The sequence below is a fragment of the Orycteropus afer genome, unplaced genomic scaffold, assembly GCF_000298275.1.
Source record: "Orycteropus afer afer isolate SDZICR_OR568_19922 unplaced genomic scaffold, OryAfe1.0 scaffold00113, whole genome shotgun sequence".
Classification (NCBI taxonomy): Eukaryota; Metazoa; Chordata; class Mammalia; order Tubulidentata; family Orycteropodidae; genus Orycteropus; species Orycteropus afer.
Window position 1 is genome coordinate 6687057 of NW_006921700.1, and position 22773 is coordinate 6709829.

Consider the following 22773-nt stretch of genomic DNA (forward strand, 5'->3'; position numbering starts at 1 on the left):
TGACTTTAGTCTTTTCTTTCTTTTGTCTGTCCTTCTGTCCAACTACCTGCCCAGTTGTACTCTACTCGGTGCAGATCTTCACAGGAAATGTTCCTGGGGCAGGAACAGATGCCAAAGTCTACATCACCATCTACGGAGACCTGGGAGACACAGGAGAGCGATACCTTGGCAAGTCAGAGAACCGTACCAACAAGTTTGAAAAAGGAACGGTATGAACAGACTCAATGAGCTTTCCCCTCTTTCCACCTCCTCTCTAGATCCAGATACCTGAAACCAGCTCTTCTTGGCCCCTGGAGCTGTCTGGGAACTTTGCTATGTGTCCTAAATACTCACTTGGGCTTTTTCCCTTGCCCTCCCTTATGTGAGAGTGACTTATCCAGCCTCCTGTCTTAGTTTACTCATACCTACCAGCCCTGAATCCTCCACATTGGGGTGAGAGTGGAGCAGAAGGTAGGGCTTGGGCAAGCAGGAGGCCTGGGTGTGTGAAGCTGTTGGCTGTATAGGAACAGGTCATCTCCAGACAACCCAGAGTGTTGGGGGTGTTTCCTGTGCACAGAGGTGAGCAATGAGGAATGGCAAGGGTTGGACCAACAGAAGCTTGAACTGCGGGACTGGAAGGCTGGTTCTGCTGTCAACATCTCATCTGATTGAACTTCTCTGACCTCAGTTTCTTCATCTGTAAAATGAGGGATCAACATGTTATGCAAAGCCCTGGGTGGCACAGAGGTCCTGGGGAGCCACTGGAGATGGAGAGCACCCGCTCCTCCCACGTGGGTCCACTTTGACCTGGTCTGTCTGTTAAGGTCTAAGCAAAGCGTTCTGGGGCTGGAAAATAGCTTGACAATCACCAGCTGGCTGGTGCCTAAGACTGCACCCAGCTTTGATGAACTGTGACTTTACAGAAGGGGAGAAATCTGACACAGAGGGGTCTCTGGGGTGGGTGTCACCATACTTCTCTCCCTCTGATTCCCTCTCAGCCTCAGCTCCTCTCTTTCATGCCCTTCCTACCTTATCACCTTCACTTGCTCCTCAGCCTCTTTTTCCTTCTCTCCATTCCCCAAATCTGCTTGCAATCCCTATAGGCCAGGCTGTATCCATAGAATGATTAGATTAAGGTGACAGGCTCCTACTCCAATCTGTGCCCTTGCCTATAGGGATGCAGGTGTGAATTTCATGCACAGACCAATAGACATTTATTAAATGTCTCCTGAAGCCTGTCACTCAGCTCAGCACATTCCTTAGTGCTCAGCCACTGCTATTTGGTGAGCTAGAAGTAAGCCTTGGGACAGGAAAAGTGGGTATCACCTAAGTGGGTGTATAGCTGGCTAGTAGCCTCAGGAATGAGGCATGGGGGAAGGAGCCCCCGTCTGGCAGCAAGGTGCCCAGGAGTCAGCCAGCCTCTCATCCTCATTGGCTCCATCCAGATACAAAACAGTTGCCTCTCAGCTTCAGAATACTTGCCTCTGAAGTAGGAATAATAATGTGATTGCTAACTAGTCCCCTGGACTTAAAAATGGGGCAAGAGATGTGACAGCACTTTGTAACAGGGAGAAATCATTTTGTACACACACACACACACACACACATGAGATATCATTGTTCATCATCTTTGTAAGATAGCTGGTACAAGGCTAAATCCTCCTCTTTCTAGTTGGAAAAATGGAATGCCAGGGAGGTCAAGTGACTCACCCCAAGTCCCTGACTCTATATGAGGCAGATGCTCACCAGGCCCACTCACATGTACCCTGTGCCCTGGGGCAGGACCATGTTGGGTCAGGCCCCCAGACCAGAGCCAGACCACCTGGCTTTAGATCCTGGTTCTGACACTTAATAGCTGTGTGATCTTGTGACTTAACATCTCTGTGCCTCACGTTCTTCCACCATAAAATAGAGTTAATTGTGGTTAGTGTGAAAGTTAAATGAATTAGAACATATGAAGTTCCTAGAAGCAGGCCTGGCGCACAGTTAGGTCTTCATCCGTGCTGGGAGGGCTCACCTTTCCCCTGCCTTCTAGCAGCAACACAGAGCATATAGTCAAGAGATCTGCCTGGCACAGAGTGGGTACTCAATAAACATTTATTGAATGGATGCATTAATTAAAATATTAATGAAGGCAGACTGTAATAAAATGGAGCCACTCTGGAAGTGAGAACCTTGGAATCCAAATGTTCTGTTAGAGATTGGAGCTCCTCAGCTAGGAAGATCTGTTCAGCCCAACACCTGAAGGGTTGGAAGGTACTGGATGGATGGGGTTGGAGTGGGCTGGGTGGGGAGCTGGTGCTCACCCAGTACCCACATCTGGACTCCGCAGGCTGACACCTTCATTATTGAGGCCGCTGACCTGGGCGTCATCTACAAGATCAAACTCCGCCATGACAACACTAAGTGGTGTGCAGACTGGTACGTGGAGAAGGTGGAGATATGGAATGACACCAATGAGGACGAGTTCCTGTTCCTGTGCGGACGCTGGCTGTCCATGAAGAAGGAAGATGGACGTCTTGAGAGGCTCTTTTATGAGAAGGTGCTACAAGGGACAGTCCAGGGGGTCTTGGCCCAGCATGGCCTGTTGCATCCTTATACTTGGTGTGTGTGGGGGGGTTCTCTGGGGCAGAAGTTACCAGAGCTATACTGAGTCTGAATCATGCTTTTCTGGACAGGAGTACACTGGGGACCGAAGCAGCAACTGCAGCAGCCCTGCAGACTTCTGGGAGATCACCCTGAGCTCCAAGATGGCTGACATTGACATCGACACAGTGACTGGGCCCATGGCTGACTACGTTCAGGAGGGCCCAGGTAGGCTAACCAAGAGCTCTTTGGAAGAGGAGCAGGCACAAGAAAATGTTTTTCAATTACTCTTGAATGGGCCATTCTTCAGCTCCATCATCATCTGACTTGCATCTAACCCTTTATAATTAACACACAGTTTTCAGGTACTGCCTGTTTTCATCCCCACAACATCCCTATAAGACGAGAGGATAGGGGTTATCTCTCTTTCACAGATAGAGAATGGAGGCAGTGGTGGGTCAGTGGTAGAAATCCCACCTTCTGTATAGGAGACCTAGGTTTGACTGCACACCAATGCATCTCATGTGCAGTCACCACCAATCTGTCAGCAAAGGTTTGGGTGTTGCTAAGATGCTGAACAAGGAGCTCTGGTGGTGTAGTGGATAAGGCATCTGGCTGCTAACCAGAAGGTCAGTGGTTCAAACCCACCAGCTGCTCTGCAGAAGGAAGAGGGGTGATCTAGGAAGACTCAGGCTCAGTACAGCTCTACTTCCATACAGATTTACAGCCTTGGGACCCCAACAGGGATTGCTATGAGTCAGAATCAACTCGATGGTAGTGAGAAATGATGCTCAACAGGCTTCAGTGGAGTATCCAGACTAAGACAGACTAGAAAGAAAGGGCTGGCAACCTACTTCTGGAAATCAGCCAATGAAAACCCTATGGATCACAACAGTTCACTCCACCACTGATCATGGGGATGGCACAGGCCCAGCAGCATTTCGTTTCATTGCACACGGAGTCACCATGAGTCTGGGGCCCACTTGACAGCAGCTGACAACAACAGATAGAAAAACAAAGGCTAAAAGAAGTTAGGGTGCTGATGTCCTTAAAAGGAGCTCTGTGGTGCAATGGTTAAGTGTTCATCTGCTAACTGAAAGGTCAGTGGTTTGAACCTACCAGTGGCACTGCAGGAGAAAAGACCTGGCAATCTGCTCCTGTAAAGCTTATAGCCTAGGAAATCCTATGGGAGCAGTTCTACTCTGCCCTTTAGAATTGCTCTGAGTTTCAATTGACTCAATGGCACACAACAACATGTCCTCAATCCACTGATCCACCCTCAAGAGGGTGTTGCCTTTATCCTTATCCAGACTCCTGGGATTATGGATCCTGCCCAGAGGGTCTACGATAGCTCTCACAAGTCATAAATCAACAGCAACAATGAGAATCCCTTACCTGTCAGTAATGGGTCACACAAAGCATTCTCATCCACACTAATTAAGGCCTGACTTGGTGTGTGTCAGGGGGAGACATCCTGGGCTGGTTGTTTTAGGACTTGAGCTCTATTTTGGGGGTCTGAAAATAAAACATGTGGCCTTGGACAAGTCACTTAACCTCTTGTGGCTTCAGTTTTTCCACCTCCATAAAACAATATTGTAATCCCCTACAAGTTCATTTTGCCAACTAGGTTTTGAGATAAAACCCCAAAACCAAACCCAACCCACTGGCATCAGGTTGATTCCAACTCATAGTGACCCTGTAAGACAGAGTAGAACTGCCTCATAGGGTTTCCAAGGCTGTGAATCTTTACAGAAGCAGACTACCTCATCTTTCTCCCACAGAGCCGCTGGTGGGCTTGAACCACCAACTTTTTGGTTAGCAGCCCAATGCTGTAACCACAATGATAAGGCAGGTTTATATTTGTCTATTGCATATGTGAGTGAAGAGCCTCTCTGTTCAGTTCTATTAAACATAAAAGCATGACAAACAGTGTATCTTCCTCCAGGAGACCATGTGGTGGGTCTATGAGCCAGGGCAGAGAGAGCCAATCTGTTTACACTTTGCCTTCTCATTATGTGTGTAAATGACAGGTCTCACAAGAAAGTGTCTCACCTTAATTAAGCACTATGATCACTGTGGAATTTCTAGTGGGGTTGTGCTTGTAAAGATGAGATAGGCCATGGTCAGGTGCAGAAGATGCCACAGGTATTTGCAGCCAGGAAGGACAGGCATGAAAACTTTTCAAAGAGATACAAGTTGTGTGACATAAGGCCAAAGTCTCCCAAACTATTGAAGAAGATTGACCAGAAACATTTTCAAGTCGTATCAATAAGTAACTGCTAGTAACAAAGACCTAGAGATAATGACTTAAACAAATGAAGGCTTTTCTTTTTTTCTCTTATATAAAAGTAGTTCAAAAGTAGGTAATCTGGGGGTAGGCAAACAGGTATATACCCAAGACCAAGATAGATTTGGCTGGAGATAACCTTACATATGCACTTGTGCTACAAAATTATCCAGATACATTACAGAAGCAACAGAGGACAGGGTCGGAGTAGCTTCTCAATGACAACCAAACACCTTGAGAAAGCGAATCACCGGGCCTGAGGGCTTGGGACCATAGTCTTGGGGGACACCATACTCAATTGGCACAACATAGTACATAAAAATCTTGTTCTACATCCTACTAAAGAAAATTTTAGGAGCTCTGGTAGCTTAGTTCCTAAGGCACTTGACTGCTAACCAGAGGGCTGGCGGTTTAAACCCACCAGCCACTCCTCGGAAGGAAGGTTGGGCAATCCTACTTCCGTAGTGATACTGCCTTGGAAACCCAAGGAGGGGTCGCTATGAGTCGGGGCCGACTCGAAGGCAAATAACAACAACAACAACAAAGAAAATTTTAAAAGAAAAATAAATAAGCAGGTAGTCTGGAACTGGTACAGCAGTTTCAGTGGGAAGTCAGGGATCTACATTCCTTCAACCTGTTCATTCAGCAAACTTACAAGCAGCTTCCATCCTAAAGGTTGCCTGTGGCTCCAGAATGGCTGCAGGAGCTCCAACCATCACATCCACATTCCAAAAAGAATGAAAGGGAGGGTAAAGTTCAAAAAGATGCTCTTTCCCGTTGAGTCAGTGCCTTCAAAACAGATTTTCCCAGAAGCCCACCCAACTACATCTGCTTACATATCATTGTCTCTCCTACCTGAAGGAAGAATGGCTATTGGGCAACTAGAAGTCCATGTGACACTCCCTGAATAGATTTTTATGTTGATAAATCTGGTTAGTTTTGGAAATGGATGCCTTAAAGAACTTTCAGTTACCATGTTACATATAAGTGGTTGTCGGGTGCTATTGAGTCCATTTGGACTCATAGCAACCCATAAGACAGAGCAGAACTGCCCCAGGGGGTTTTCTAGGCATTCCACAGGAGCAGATCACCAGATGTTTCTCCTGCAGAGCCGCTGGGTTAGTTCAACCGCCAGCCTTCCAGTTGGCAGCTGAGCCACCATTGCATCACCAAGGCTCCTAGGTCACATGTTTGCTTTTTCGCCCAACTCCTACTTTTAACGAGAACTTTTAAAGCTGAGCATGGTAAGCTTTCCAGGTGTGTAACCCCTATACTTGGCAAGGGGCTATTGTTCTTACCTACTTCACATGGGAGTACTTGGCTCGCCTGAAATAATTGGTCAAGAGGGCTTTAGTAGCTTGACAATCCAAACAAGTAGTATGGATGCTCTCTTTGCATCTTCTTGTGAGTTTGCAGCTCTCTCATCCCGAGGAGAGGAGGCTCTCACACGGATAACTCACCGGTCTGAACAGCTCCATGTATTTTATCTGGGAGACAAGGAGTTGAAATAAGTACTTCCTAGAGGTCATGTCCAAGTGCCCCTTGTCCGCCTGGCCCATTGTGAGACTGAGCCCCTCTGATCTCTTGCAGTTGTTCCCTACTATGTGTCAGTCACCACTGGGAAGCACAAGGATGCAGCCACTGACAGCCGGGCCTTCGTCGTCCTCATTGGGGAGGACGATGAACGTAGTAACCGCATCTGGTTGGACTACCCTCGAGGGAAGAAGGGCTTCAGCTGCGACTCTGTGGAGGAGTTCTATGTGGCAGGCTTGGATGTGGGCGTCATCAAGAAAATAGAGGTGCTTTCCATTGGGGGCCCATGATGGGAAGGAAGAATGACCACAGCAGGCTGGAGCTGACCATTACATGAGTGGGTGGAGGCCCCACAGCCAGTGTGAGGCCCAATCTCAGAGAAAGTGGAGAGAAGTCCCCTGGCCTCTGTCATCAACTTGGTTGCTATATGACCTTGGATGAGTCAGTGGCCTTCTGGGTCCCCATTTTCCAGCTCCCCAATGTAGATGTTCTGTCTATGCATTTTCTCTTGCTGTGTAACAAATTACTACAAACTTAGTAGCTGAAAACAACACACATTTATTATCTCACAGTTTCTGTGAGTGAGGAATCCAGACACAGGGTAGCTTGGGTCCTCTTCTCGGGATCCTACTGCACTAAAATCCAGATGTTGGCTGGAGCTGTAATTGCATCTGAAGCTCAGGTCCTTTTCCAGGTTCACTGATGGTTGGTAGAATCCAGTTCCTTGGAGTTATAAGACTGACTCCAGCCCATGCAGCCCACTTCCCAACAAGGCCAATAAGTGAGGATTTTTTCTGCTTCAAATGTGTCTGGCTTCTGTGCCTCTGACTTCTAGTCTCTCTTTTAGAGGATTCACATGATTCAGTCAGGCCCACCTAGAATAATATCTCTTTTGATTTACTTAAAGCCAACTGATTAGGACCCTTAATTACATCTGCAGAGTCTCTTCACCTTTGCCATGTTACATAACCTAATTACAGAAGTGAAGTCCTGTTCATACTCAAGTGGAGAGGATTATACAGGCTGTGCACACCTGGAGCTGAAATCCTGGGGTCTTCTTAGAATGTTGCCTACCTGCATGTGTGGGACTGTGGGAGTAGGTTTCTCATAGTCTCTTCCTGGTCTCTTCCACACCTTGCCATTCTCACTACAGCGATTTTGTTCTTACTGATGCTCCTGTCTGGAATGCCTTGCTGTATCCACCATCTCCATCTGGAAAACTTCTCAGCCTTTATGTCTCGGTGCAGCAGTCCATTTGCCCCTGAAGCTTCCTCTGTCCTAGGGCTGGCTAGGTGCCCCTCTGAGTTACTCCCAAACCTGATATGATAGTGTAACCATTGAAATGTGTCTCTTCTCATGAGGTTGTGAGCTCCCTGCAGGAAGGACTGGCCTTGCTATTGGTTAGTGCCCCTGCCCTTAGCCTGGTACCCAGGGCTTGCTGAATGAGTGACAGGCATTGAGTGCCACTGTGTGCACTCCCTATACTTGGAGAAAACGAAGAAGCAAGAACATACTCTCTGCCCTGAAGGAGCCCAGTGGCGATGGGGGAGACAGACGTGTCTGTAACCACATGTTACATCACCCAGGTGGTCCCAGGTCTGACAACCCTCAAGCCTTGGCTTGAGCCACAGGGGGCTGTTCTTTGCCTGATGATTCTGGTCTTCCATTTACCCTTACCCCGAGATTACTCTGCAGCAGAAAGAAGTGATTGGAAGGTGGGGGTGAAGAGGATAGGCAGTCAGTAGGAGGGACTGTCAGCTCTCTGCCCAGCACATTTTAGGGGAGCCTAGGAGGGTGTCCTGACCCCATGGAGCCTCATCCTCAGGGACTGTGAGGGCTGAGATTTCACAGTACAGAATTCATTCCTTTGTGCTAAATAGTATGCTCTCTGCAACCTCTTTGAAAGGTAACTGTAAATGTGGGATGGAATGAGGAGAAGGGCAAGAGTAACACTGAATTAATGAATGCTTCCCAGCACTGACACTGCCTATGGCCCATCAATCTATGCTTATCCCAGATGAACAGAACCTAAGCCTACAAGTGGAGGGCACAATGGAAGGGCCATTGAGTGGGGCCAGAAAGGGGAGGGGGACACTGAACAGGGAAGCTTCTTGGCACTTGTGCTCAGATTCTCATGGACCTAATGTGTTGTCTCCCAGCTGGGCCATGACGGGGCCTCCCCTGAGAGCTGTTGGCTAGTGGAGGAGCTGTGCCTATCTGTGCCCACCCAGGGCATCAAGTACACACTGTGCTGCAACTACTGGCTCGCCAAGGACCGAGGTGATGGCGTCACTTCCCGTGTCTTCGACCTCCTGGATGCCACAGTAGTCAACATTGGGGTGAAGGTATGAGGGTACTAGATGTAGGCACAGTATGGCAGGGGTGGTACAGATTGAGATGGGGACAGCAATGCAGATGTGTGAGAGGAGCAGCAGACTGGGTACGGGGGCATTGGCAGAGGGTTGCAGCTTGGTGTAGTAGCTAGACTCACTTGCTAGGAATCAGGAGACTGAAACTTCTAGTCAGCTGCTGTGTGACCTTGGACAAGTCATCTGACCTCTCTGGGCCTTCCTCTTCTCATACACAGCATGGCAATCATGCTTCCCACCCTGGTCCTTGTAAGATTTTTGTGAGAACTAATAAAATCATGGGTGGTTCATGAAGAGCTCTGCAAGGTCACAGTGCTACCCAGACATCCAGGATTGTTCTTCTCCAAAGGATATTGCATTAACACCACAGCATGGTGATGGGAATGATGGCATTTGGGACGCTGTTAGCCTCTGGATCTCACAGTGCATCAAGAAGCTCTCCTTACAATATTCTCCTTAACTTTCATGACCTCAAGACCAAAAGAACTAGTTGGTGCCCAGCTACGAATGCCAATCACTCAGAAAGGGATCAAAACTGGAGATCCTAGAAAGAGTGGGAGGGAAAATGTGGCACAAAATTAAAAAACACAAACATGACAAGAATTACTGATTGGATAGAGACTTTGGCTTCGGGTTACCCTTTGGGAGTAGAAATGGACTCACTTCCATAGACTGGCTCTCAGCCCAACAGTAGAAAGACCTACATGCAATACACCTACCCCAGGGCGATGCACCCACCTACTCTAGGAAGATGCACCCTTAGATCAATCAGCCATGAGACACCAGAGGGGCAGCATTCATATAGAGGGAAAGCTGGACAGACAGGAATGAATAGTTAAGAAGGGCACAGGGAGCGGGTAGTCATAGGGAGGGGATGGGAGGAGAGTATATTTATGGCCATGAAATCAAATGTGTGTGAACTGTTGAATGTAAAAGAAATTTGCTTTGTAAATTTGCACCCAAAGTGCAATTTTAAAAAAAGAAAAAAGACTGGAAAAGTTTGGGAGGCAAGAGTCCTGAGCTCTTGTCCTGGCTCCACCTGTAACTGGCCAAATGGCCTGGAACAAGTTGTGTCAACTCAAAAGTTGGGCCTGGGTGGGAGGCAGGCTCCTGGGCTCAGAAACCCAAGGACACATGACCAGTTGGTAGTACAGAGGCCTCTAGCTGACCTGGACCCTGGCCTTTTTTCACTATGACAGCTGGGGGTCAACAGACCCTGGCCTTCATCTGTCTTCCTGAATCTAAACCACCGGCTGGTGGGTTCATGTCAGAAACGCCCCGTAAAGGCAGGAGGACATCACCCTGGGCCTGGGCCTGGGCCTGGGTGCACCCTGCTTCTATTTTAGGTGGACACACAGGAGGGGCTGAGTTGTGAAGTTCTAAGAGCCTTGGTTCTGGGAAGCAGGAGCGAGGGTCCCCGCCTCTCCCTCTGGAGAGCAGAGCTGTCTACTGCACAGACAACCCCCTTCCCAGACATCTCCATGTGGGCCAGACGGTGCTGTGGGTGAGCTCCCAATTTATCCAGGCACCTCCCACCCTGACCCAGTTCCCAGTGCTCATGTGGACATGTGTGCGTGTCTGTCTGTGTATGCATCTGCCTGTGTGATGTCTGGGTGCTTTTGTATGTACCTGTGTGCACCTGTGTATGCTTGTATGTACCTGTGTGTGTGCCAGTGCATGTCGATGTCTGCCTGTGTACACCTGCATGTGTCTGTGTGTGCCTCTCTGTATGCCTGTGTGTTTTCTATGTGTGTCTGTTTGTGTGTGCTGTTGTGTCAATGTGTGTGTCTGTGTGTGCCTGTGTTTGTGTGTCTGACTGTGGATGTCTGCCTTTGTGTGTCAATATGCATGTTTGTGTGTGCCTATGAATATGTCTGTGTGTGCCTGTGGGCCCTCCATACACATACCCACACACATACCCCTCGCACTGTAGCTTCATCCCCCTCTGACCTCTGTGGGTTATGACAATCCAGATCTACACCCCTGTTATTCACTTGACAGAGGAGCTCACCACGGGGTGCTGTGGCCTGGCCCTCTCCCCAGTGCATCTGATGTCAGATTGGAATCACAAAAGCCCTGCTTCTGTGCCTCTTTTTAGAAACACACCTATTATATAAAGAGAGATGTACCTGTGTAAAGAAAAGAAAGATGGATGTGGAGAACACAGGAGTCTGAGAGGACCAGCCCGGAGGCCTGGGGCCCATCTGCATGGAGCCTTGAAACACTCATTTTGATCATTCTATTTTTTCATGCTTGTCCGGATAAGAGCAGAAAAGGGTCTACTTTTGTTCCCAGTCCTCCTCCTGCTGACCTCGCATACCTTTGTTACACCAAAGGGGATTTTCCTGATAAAGCAGAAACTCTTCATCCATGCCCTCTGCAAACTAAACTTCTCCCATGGGCCAGGCCTGCAAACAATACTTCTCACCACGGCAAAGTTCAAGATGCTGTAGAAAAGCACCCAAGACCACAGGCACAAGTTAGGGGTGTCGTTGCTGAGTTCAAAGGCTTCTGGGTAGTGGGGACCCGGACACCTGCACAGGTAATAAAGCAACCTCATGACTGCAGGGGAAGAGATGGGCCAGGTGTGTTAAAGGAGACAGTCGGCCTGGAATTTCCTCTGCACGTGTCCTAGCCTCTCTGATCTATTGAGTTCCAACTGCTGGTCCTCAGGCACCTGGTGAGTAAGAATCAGACCAGAGAATGCTGCTGAGGCCCAGTGAGGGTCATGCCTCTTAGAGGAAGGCCCCAGGTGGGGACTCCATGAGGGCTCCCTCTGTGGAGGAGCAGCCCACTCCCTCACCCTCTGGTGGAGACAGAGGGAATGAATCTTCTTTGGAGGCAAAGGGCAAAACCCAACCTAAAGTAAAAATGACGTAAAATAGGCGACTGTTCCACTTTGCAAATGAATTGAGACGGTCCTCCCTTAAACTTCACCAATGACGGCATTCCGCTTACAGATGCTCAGGAGCTACTGACTGTGGAGTGGAGGAGGGCTGGACATCAAGAACCTAGGAGACCTGGTTGGCACAAATGGTCAAGTGCTTGACTACCAGCTGCAATGGTTGGTTGTTCAAACCCACTGAGAGGAGCCTCAGAAGACAGACCTGGTGATCTGCAACTGAAAAGTCAGAGCCCTGAAAACGCTGTGGATCACAGTTTACTCTCCACACGGGGGGTTCCCATGAGTCAGAATCCACTTGATAAAAGCTCACAACGCCAACACCAACCAGAGCTTAACCAGAATTGCTGCTATTTCTGGAAGCTGTGCCCTGTGGCAGGCCAGCACTGAGCACTGGCATGACACGTCTGTAGCTCTCATAAACCCTGGGAAATAGATTTGTCCCTGTTTTACGTGGAGGAAACAGGCTGGAGAGGAGAAGCAGTTGCCCCAGGGTAGACAGACAGCAGGTGTCAGATCAGGGAGTCAAACCGGATCCTGGATGGCTCCCGAGGTCACTGCCCACCCTGCTAGAGTGGATGGGCTTACATTGGTGCCATGGATTGAACTGTGTCCTCCAAAAAGCCATACTGAAGTCCTAACCCCAGTACCTCTGAATGTGAGCCTACTGGAAAATAAGGTTTTCTTTTCAGGTGTTGTCAGTTAAGTTACAAGGTCATACTGGACTGGGGGGCAGGGGTCCTGACCCCATTTGAGTGGTGTCTTATGAAAGGGGAGAACAGACACAGAAAATGGTGACACAGGATGAAGACAGATGCCACATGAAGATGCATCTGAAAAATGAAGAACCCTGAGAAACGTCTGGAGCTACGAGAAGCTGGGGAAGACAGGGAAGACTCTTCCCCTCTACAGCAAACAGAAGGAGCATGGTCCCACCTATACACTGAATTCAGACGTGGACCCTTTACAATTATGAGACAATAACTTCTCTTCCTTAAAGCCACCCATTTTGTGGGCTCTAGGTAACTAGGACAGGATTCAACTGACAAAGAAATTGGTTGATATTTTGTCTTTCAGAAGCTGAGCTCCAATCCATCCCTGAACCAGGCACAGCAGGGGACATGACTCTTGCTGTTTAGATATTTACAGTTGGTTGGAGTGGGGGCTAGGGCTTTTTTCAGAGCCCCAAAGCTTGGAGAGTGTGTTGCCTTCCTTCCCTGGTGAGAATGAGGCCAGTCACACAGGGTCGGCAGACGAGGCCAGAGCTCAGACTCATGTCCCCTGCTTCATGACAGGTGCTCTACGAGATGACGGTGTGGACTGGTGATGTGGTTGGTGGTGGCACTGACTCCAACATCTTTATGACCCTCTATGGCATCAATGGTAGCACAGAGGAGGTGCAGCTGGACAAAAAGAAGGCCAGGTATCACAAGTGGCTCTGCCACATCCAACTCCCCACCCTCTGGCTTGTCCTGCCTTCAACTAGACTGGTTCTCTCATACTCCCCTCATACTGTGGTGCCCTCTAGCCTCCACACCATATGATTCCTTCCTCCAGGAATGCCCTTCATTCACTTTCTTCTGTCTCAAGACCTCTTTCTCTTTCAAGGGCCAACTCAAATCTACCTCCTCAAGGAAGCCTTCCTTGATCTCTCAGCCCATGGCAATCTTTTCCTTGTTTCCTCCCTCCCTCCCCTTGTCCTTTCATTTCTCCTTCCCTTCGTCCATTTCTTCCTTCCTTGTTTCCTTCCTTCCTTCCTTCTTCCTTCCTCCCTTCAATCACTCAAAAGTATCTAGTGCAATATCTATAGATTCAAAACCAAACTCACTGCAGTCGAGTCGATTTCGACTCATAGCAACCCCTCCTTGGCTTTCCGAGGTGTTATCTCTGTGGAAGTAGATTGCCCAATCTTCCTTCCGAGAAGTGGCTGGTGGGTTTGAACCACCAGCCTTCTGGTTAGCAGTCAAGTGCCTTGGGCACTACACCACCAGAGCTCCCACTAATCTACTAATCTTTAGATTAGTTGATAGTATTGTATCATTGTTAATTTTCTGGTTTCAATAATTATACAATGGTAATGTAAGAAGTTACAATTTGGAAAACTAGGTGAAGCTTACACAGAAACACTTTTATTTTTGCAAATTCTCTATAAATCTAAAATTACTTCAAAATTAAAAGCTAAAAAAATTTTAAATAATAAAAATTATTAACTAGTACATGTCAAATACTGTCTCAGGCACCTGAGAGATGGTACGACAAGGAAGAGACGGTCCCTGTTGTCATGGAGCTTAACAACTAAGGAGAACAGCAGTGGCAACACTAACATTTCTGTGGGGTTATTTTGTGCCAGGCATTGTTTGAAGCCTTTGACATGTATTTACACATCTAGTCCTCCGACAACACTATGAGCACTATTATTATCATCCCCATTTTACAAGTGAGAAAACTGAGGCACAGCAAGGTGAAGTCATGCTGCCGAAGGTCACAAAGGCAATAGCAGGGCACTGGGAACTGCACCCAGGTTGTCCTTAGTCTTAAGCCATAAGTTCTACTACCTATTAGCTTTCTCTCTCACTGCTGTCGAGTTGGATCTGACTCACAGGGACCCCTCCTTGGGTTTCCGAGGCAGTATCTCTCTGGAAGTAGATTGCCCAATCTTCCTCTGAGGAATAGCTGGTGGGTTTGAACCTCCAGCCTTCTGGTTAGTAGTCAAATGCCTTAGGCACTACGCCAGCAGAGCTCCCACTACTTATTAACATAGTCATTAATAATGATAATGAGGGAAACGCTCCTATAGTACTTACTGTCTGTGCCTCTCATTAAATCCCCAGCTTAGACTGTCCTGGACTTTGGCTGGTTTTCTGTGTTCCATCATTGTCCTTCAAATCTTCCCTAGGCCCTAATCTCTTTTTTTAATTATTAATAATTTATCTTACTTGTATTGTTGAAAACATATGCAGCTAAATATACACCAATTCAACAATTTCTACATGTACGATTCAGTGATATTAATTACATTCTTTTAGCTATGCAACTATTCCCCACCCCTTTTTCCTAATTGTTCCACCACCATTAACATAAACTCAGTGCCACCCAAGCTTCCTGTCTAATCTTTCACGTTACTATTGTCAATTTGATCTTATATGGATAGTTCAAGGTAGGCTTTCTTTACTAATTAAGCTAAACTACTGTTTGGTTTAAAAAAGACTTCAGGGGATATTTTTGGCTTAAGGTTTAAGGTAAAAGATTATCACAGGGCAATGGTTTCAGAGGTTCATCCAGCCTCAGTGGCTCCAGAAAGTCTGGATTCCATGAGAATTTGAAATTCCATTCCCCATTTTCTCCCTTTTGGTCATGACTCTTCTGTAGAAACTTTGATCAAGATGCTCAGTAATCCAAGCCCAGGATATTTAAAACCCACCCCAGCCACTTGCTTCTGAGCCGCATTGCTCCCTTCCCGAAGCTGATGTTCTTTCTGAGTCCCTCACAGCTCCAAGCTCTGGCCTTGAGTGGTGTGAACACACAGGGATACTTCTGGATAGTGGTGGTGGTGATGACAGTGAGAATGGTGTTGTTGGTGGATGATGATGGTGATGAAGGTGTCACAGGGATAAAGATGCTGAAACTTGTGCCGGCCAGGTGGGAATTTCTTCCCGTGAACAGAGCAGCTCATGAAACTAGAAGCTTATCCTGGGGAGAACATTTTTTGCCTACCTTCTCTTGGCTCTTCTCTCTCATTGTGCAACTCCTGTTCCCTCCTGTAATTTTTCCTGAGCAACGAGGAATGATGATGATAATAATAATGGTTAACATTGACTAAACTCTTTGCTAGACACTTGTCTGTGGTGGTTATGTTTGTTTGTCAACTTGGCTAGGCCTGGTTGAGCGGCAGCTGGATGTAGTATTCCTCATGATGAGACTGGTAATCAACTCCATGTTGGAATCTACGATGAGCAGCTGAGTAGCTGCCTTTGAGTATGTGGTCTGCTTCCTGTATATAAGGAGAAGTTTTGAGAATGGTCTCTAGCCTATGGCACGCTTGGACCCTGCATGTAGCCGTGTCATTGCTCAACAGCCTGCTATGCTCTGCCGACGTTGGGACTTACAATGGACTTAAGTTAATGGCCTGCCGTGTGGTTTGGTAACATCGGGACTGTGCCTTTTGACTTGTCAACCTTGGGGTTTCTCAGCCTCAGCAGCCAGCAGTTGTCTGAGTGAAGAAACGCCTCTAGCTCCAGTGGGCTGGGAACAGGAGGCAGAGCTGGACCCCAAGGTTGAGGGGCTTTCACCCAGCCCCTGGAGCTTGGCACTTTGAACTTGGACTTAAAGCCTCCAAATTGTAAGAATAAACTCCTGTTTGTTAAGGCCATCCCATTTGTGGTATATTTCTCATCAGAGCGGCACTAGGGAACCAGAACACTTGTCTCAAGTTTTTTTTTTTTCTTTTTTTAATATATATTAACTCACAACAGCCTCTGTAGTGTACACTAGTATCAAATAAGGTGGCTGAGACATTGAGTCAGGAGCTCTGGTGGCACAGTGCCTAAGGCATTTGATGGCTAATCAGAAGGTTGGTGGTTCTAACCCACTAGCCACTCCGTGGAAGGAAGACTGGCCAATCTACTTCTGTAAAAGTTTACCTCCTTGGAAACCCAAGAGGAGTCATTATGAGTCAGAATTGACTCGATGACAGCGGGTTTAGTTTTTCTGGAGGCGTAGAGAGGTGAAGTAGCTTGCTGAACCCTTTCCTGAGGATAGCCTTTCCTGGGGGTGGGGAACAGAAGGAAACCAGAATGGGCAGAAATGAGGAGTGGCTGTAGGAAGCCTGCCCCGGCTGTCACCTCTTCAACTGCAGAGTTATTGAGTGCCATCAAATTGATTCTGACTCGTAGCGACCCCATGGGACAGAGTAGAACTGCCCCGTAGGGTTTTCTTGGCTGTTATCTTTATAGGAGCACATTACCAGGTCTTTCTCCCACTGACCTGCTGGATGGTTTCAAATCACCAACCTCTTGTTTACCAACCAAGTGCTTAACCATGGCACCACCAGGGCTCTAGCTGCAGAGTACAGGCTCCTTTAGTAGATGACCAGGGTGCCCCTGGGCCACTTTAACAGCCAGGAGTAGGGGCAGGGGCCTGGATCAATGACTGGTTCCCTCTGAATGACCCCCCATTAATACTTCATGTCAAAGGATTTTGAAGGGATCCGGGCAGCAGAAAAGGTGTGGATTGTGGGGGCGTGGAGTGTTGAAGGGCCAGGGAGGGACTTTCCCTTTGGATCTGGGCCTTTTACCTGAGAAGAAGATGTGTACTCAGGAGTAATTGGGGCTTCGCTTGAATTGAGGGGTGAAGGTCAACTGTAACCCACTATTCCATCTTCTAGAAGAAAAGTGTGTTTCTCTTTCCTCCTCTTCTTACACCCTCTCTTCCATAAAACCTCCATAAAGTAGAGATACTTTGGTTAAATGTAAAGGGTGAAAATTGAAGAGAATTACACAGCAAAGAACTCTAAAGTTCTTTTGAACTGCAAAATTGTATGCCAGGCAACAGAAAGAAATCAGTGAGTAGACAGATGGTTTGAAAGAACATCAATGTGCAGTACAATCTTGACAAGGAAATTTGTGAGCACTTCCACACAATTTCCACATGACCAGGGCCAGACGGGGCTTAAATTAGAGCAGGAGGGATTTGGGGTAGACTTTCAGAAGAACTTTTTCCTTTCTAATAATCATACAATGCACATGAGTGAGTTATCTAAAGAGATTAGGTCTCTGTTCCACCTCTGCCTTTAAGACTAACCTTTTGCTGTCAAGTCAGTTCTGACTCAATGGCGCCCCCATGTGTGTTGGAGTAGAACTGTGGTCCATAGGGTTCTCAATGGCTGATATTTTGGAAACAGATTTCCAGGCCTTTCTTCTGAGACATGTCTGGATGGACTTGAACCTCCAACCTTTTGGCTAGCAACATAGTGTGTTAACCTTTTGTACCAGGCAGGGGATCTGCATTTAAGACTTGCTTTTGTTGTTGGTTGCCATTGAATTGATTCCAACTTATAACAACCTGATTGGACAGAGCAGAACTGCTCCCATTGGGTCCCCAAGGCTGTAAATCTTTACAAAAGCAGACTGCCACATATCTGCATATCTGCTATGGAGAGGCTGGTGGGTTTAAACCGCTGGCCTTTCAGTTAGCAGCTGAGCACTTAACCACTGTGCCACCAGGGCTCTTTCCTTTAAGACTAGTGGAAGTTAATTTCTTGGTTTGCAGCATTGGCAGCCCCAGCATTCGTGGCCTCTGCTTTTTAAAAATTATGTCTGTATTCAAGGGAGCATAACGATTGCTGTGCAGAGCTGTGTCTTCAGTGCCACCTGCACTACCCTGAGGGGCTTGTCAGCATCATCATCTGGAATCAGTCAGCAGTGAAGCAATCAGGCAGCATTGAAGGTCGTATTGTATGTGCAGCACTGTGGGGAGAGCAGTAGGAATAAAGATAACGCATCTCTAAGATGATGAGGTCATTCAGTAGAAAAATAGTAATAGCAACCAAAGCAACATTACTTTTATTTACCTTGCACTTTATAGCTGTCAATATCATCACCCAGCCCAGGATTACTGTGTTCAGTTGTGCAGATTGCACATGGGAAATTGTGAATGGCATCATCTAGAATTGTGCAGTGCACAACCTGCCCCATCATTCATGGAGGGCCTGTCACCCATAGAATCTCATGTAAGGCTTTGTAAATACGGAGTTCTTTTTACATTGTAAGTTGATTTCACATCCACCTGGTCCACATGACAGTTTTGTGAAATTGTAGGACTAGTGTCATTCTCTCCATATTCTAGGTAAGAATTAAGTCCCAGAGAGGAGCTGGGACTGCCCTAGGAGACTAGCAGAATGAGGTTAAAACCCATAACTGGTGGCCCTAGGTTCAGTGCCATTCCTCCCAGCCACACTCTCTTCACTTAATCTTTCAGGGCACACTTAGTGTGCAAGGGACAGGCTGTTGGGGAGTCCTTGGGAGCAAAGAGAGGGACTGAGTAGGTCCCTTGCTTCTCCCCCAGATCTTGCCCCTGCCCTAGCCCAGCCCTTCACCACAGTCAGCCTCCCTCCTTCATACCTCCTTTGCACCTCAGGTTTGAGCGGGAGCAGAACGACACCTTCATCATGGAGATCCTGGACATTGCCCCCTTCACCAAGATGCGGATCCGAATCGACGGCCTGGGCAGCCGGCCTGAGTGGTTCCTAGAGAGGGTAAACACTTGGCCTTCCCCTGCCTGCCAGCTACTATCCACCACCCCTCCTCCCTGCTCCTCTGGGCTGAGTCAGTGGGCCTTAAAGTACAAATGTCATTCTAAAAGATTGGTAACATAAATCCAGTCTGTATAACCCAATATGCCCTTTGGCATGAATTAATCAGATAACTTAGTTTTATTTGTTTGTGTCCAATCAAAATTGAATCAACTGTCTGAGAATCCAGAATGAGCTGTCAGTGGGATATGGAGGGAGATGGAGTGAGAGGTGGCTTGAGGGAGGCTTCTTTGGGGAAGCGAGTCGGGGAAGAGAAGCAGTAAGAGCTGGGACAGAGAAGCTCAGGATGGGAACATCAGGCAGGACGGTCATGGAGCTTTGGGGGCCCCTCCAACAATGCATTTAGATGGCTGCTCCTTTGTCGATCTTAGCCCTCTGCCTTCTCCCAGGGGAGCGGTCTGAGCCTGCTCAGCAGAAACCTGGCTGGGGAGACCAGGTCCTTGGGCTCTCTATTTGGGCTGAAACCAGCCCTGCAGCTGGGTTGCATTCCCACATGGACCCCTGTCTTCCAGATCCTCCTGAAGAACATGAACACAGGAGATCTGACCATGTTCTACTATGGAGATTGGCTGTCCCAGCGGAAGGGCAAGAAGACCCTGGTGTGTGAGATATGTGCTGTCATTGATGGGGAGGAGATGATGGAGTGGACTTCCTACACTGTCACAGTGAAGACCAGCGACATCCTGGGTGGGTCCTGGACCTGCCCACCTCCTGCTACCCTTGCCTTCACCCTCATAGTCTGGCTCTTGTCTTAGGCTCCAGTCAGGGTGTTTTTCTTTGGAGCAATCACAGTGAGGTGAGGGTCTGATTGAGGTTGGCATAGTAGGCTGAGGAACATGATGAGGCCACCTTACCCAGCTGGGGACCAGGAGAGAGGGTCCTGAAAGCCTTCTCAGAGAAGGTGATGCCAAAGGCAAGTCTGAAAAGACGAACAGAGGCTGTTTATGCAGATGGATACCCCCCCCAAAAAAAGAACCTTCCAAGAAAAAGTACTAGTATATGAAAGATCTGAATCTGAGAGGGTGCATACTCTTGTCTAGCCATGGAAGCAATGCCTTCTACTGGCCCTATCTATGCATGCCTTCTCCTCAAGAGCTGCTGCAAGGAATCTGACAAATGCATTGGTTATAAATGGCTATTGAGGCATTAAGGAGCTTTGGTGGTGTAGTGGTTAAGGCATTTGGCTGCTAACCCAAATGTTGGTGGTTCAAACCCACCAGCCACTCCATGGAAGAATGATAAGGCAGTCTGCTTCCATAAATATTTACAGCCTTGGAAACCCAGTGAGGGTAGCTATGAGTTGGAATTGGCTTGATGGCAGTGAGGTTTTTGTTTTGTTTTTTTTAACTGAGGCATTAAAATCCTTGAGTGGTGCAAATGGTTAAGATACTTGGCTGCTAACTGAAAGCTTGGAAGTTGGAGTCCATGCATAGATAACCTTGGAAACAAAGCCTGGTGATCCACTTCTAAAAACTCATCAAAACTCTACTCTGACACACATGGGGTCACCATGAGTCAGAATCAACTCAACAGAAACTGGCTGTTGGTTGTGAGGTGTTAACTTGTTGGCCCTATCTGGATGAAGCTTGTATTTTCAACAGATGGAACCTTCCTTCTTTCTTTTCCCCTCTTGAGGGAGCCTTCACACATTTTGTAAATTCCAAGCATCCACATGTTTTCAAGCCCTCCACTCTCTCAAATGTGCTCTCAGAAAATAATTGGTAAGCTCATTGATAATAGCATGGTGTGCATCAGAAGAGCTTCAGTGGGTTACCTCTTCCAGAAGTACCTACTATTGGCTGATGTTAATGTTTTTGTTTGGCTTACGCAAATGATATGGAGTTTTAGTATAAAATGTTAATCAGAGGTAGATTTAGGGAGCAAGGAATGTCCCTCCTTCCTTCTGAACCTTCATTGTGCCAGAAGTGGCCTGTGCTTCTGAATCATAAAGCCACTCTACATGGCATGCCTTTTAAAGTTGGGTGTATTTCCCCCTAGTATAGAAGCATTTTTGCACTAAACCATTCATATTTGCTAACCATGACTCCAGATAGGCCAATAGTATTTGCAAGGCACAAAGATAAGGTGAAGGACAGAATTGTAGACTCAGGAACCGAGGACACAGGCCAGCCCTTTCAGACCTCACCCCTGGCCTCGTTAACTCTGACTTCTGCTCATCTACACCTCTGGGGAGCCCCAGAACACAGTGGTTAAGCACTCGGCTGCAGACTGCAAGGTCAGTGGTTTGAACCTACCAGCCACTCCACAGGAGACAGATGTGGCAGTCTGCTTGTATACAGATTACAGATTTGGAAACCCTATGAGGTTGATCTACTCTGTCCTATGGGATTATTATGAGTCAGAAATGACTCAATGGGTTTGATTTTAGTTGATCGCACCCCTGGCCCATCCAAGAAGTCCAAGAGCAAGGTCAGAGGGCTATGTGTCAGAGACCTTGGCACCTAAGCCCACATCTTGTGCCTTGTAGGAGCAGGCACTGATGCCAATGTGTTCATCATCATCTTTGGGGAGAACGGGGACAGTGGGACCCTGGCCCTGAAGCAGTCGGCTAACTGGAACAAGTTTGAGCGGAACAGCACCGACACATTCAACTTCTCTGACATGCTGAGCCTGGGCCACCTCTGCAAGCTGAGGGTCTGGCACGACAACAAAGGTAACTCTGTTCAAGGTCAGGTCAGTTCAAGGTCAGCCTGAGTCTTTACCCACTGCCTGGACAGCCTGTCGACCTTGCCTATCCTAGGGAGGCAGGCAACTAAAAATGACAGACTGTCACTATTTTGACAGTTAAAGAGAGCCAATATTTTTGGGTATGTTTAGAGGTGAAGTTCAGCTCCTCCTGCCTTCATGATTGTTGGTTCTTCAATTTTTGTGATGTAAAGCATTCTTTGTATGTAATTTAGGCATAAAAAGTGAAGAAAAAGGTTATACACCAAATTCACTTCCCATGGATTTTCTATAAAGAATTATATTTGTTTATTTATAGTAGCAGGCCTAAAATTAACAAAATTCACTTATAAACTATAAAACAGGATAGAAGCCAAGCAAGAAATTTATTTTTAACTTCCAAGTACCTAAAGAAATATTTTATCACATCTGTAACTGTGATGAAATTCGTGTTCTCAACATTTCTTGGGTTACCCTTTTCTTTGTCTTCAGGCCATGCTGACCTCCCTCCCCCCTCTTTTTCCTGGCTTTGAGGTTGCAGTGTATGTAATTAGAGTGGAGTTAGTTGTTCAATACTAAGTTTCACTTCCTTGATACATTCTGCTTTCTTAATTCCTGCTGCTCTAACTCATCTTTCCTGTCTTGCATAGAAACTGGCTTTAACAATGCCATCTGCTACAGGTCTTCTCCAGTCTTTCCTGAGTCTCCCAACCAGTGGCCGAGAGCTGTCCTGAATGTTGTGTTTGCTCACCGAGGACCAATGTGTTGTTGTGACTGATGAAACATGACTTGGCATTTTGCAACCTCTCTTCATAAAGGAACTTGACGATTTTCCTTTTTTAAAAAATATTTTATTGGCTGCTGTTGAAAATATACATAACTAAACATACACCAATTCAATAGCATTGACATGTTCAGAGACATTGGTGACATTCTTCAAGTTATTGTGCAACTGTTCTCACTCTCCTTTTCTGAGTTGTCCCTCCCTCATTAATATAGACTCACTATCTGGTAGCATAGTGGCTAAGGCACTTGACTGCTAACCAGAAGGCTGGCGGTTCAAACCCACCAGCCACTCCTCGAAAGGAAGGTTGGGCATTCCTACTTCCGTAGTGATACTGCC

At 47.2% G+C, this 22773-nt stretch overlaps 1 protein-coding gene across 1 annotated transcript in view; it reads left to right on the top strand.

Annotated features, from left to right (window-relative positions):
* Nucleotides 1-22773, top strand: part of LOXHD1 (lipoxygenase homology PLAT domains 1) — a 179416-nt gene that overhangs the window by 131654 nt on the left and 24989 nt on the right. The window contains exons 29-37 of the mRNA XM_042781382.1: nucleotides 55-209; nucleotides 2312-2521; nucleotides 2658-2793; nucleotides 6443-6651; nucleotides 8545-8730; nucleotides 12952-13079; nucleotides 18791-18908; nucleotides 19478-19652; nucleotides 21454-21639. Coding sequence (XP_042637316.1) covers nucleotides 55-209; nucleotides 2312-2521; nucleotides 2658-2793; nucleotides 6443-6651; nucleotides 8545-8730; nucleotides 12952-13079; nucleotides 18791-18908; nucleotides 19478-19652; nucleotides 21454-21639 — 1503 coding nt within the window. The remainder of the gene's footprint in view (nucleotides 1-54; nucleotides 210-2311; nucleotides 2522-2657; nucleotides 2794-6442; nucleotides 6652-8544; nucleotides 8731-12951; nucleotides 13080-18790; nucleotides 18909-19477; nucleotides 19653-21453; nucleotides 21640-22773) is intronic.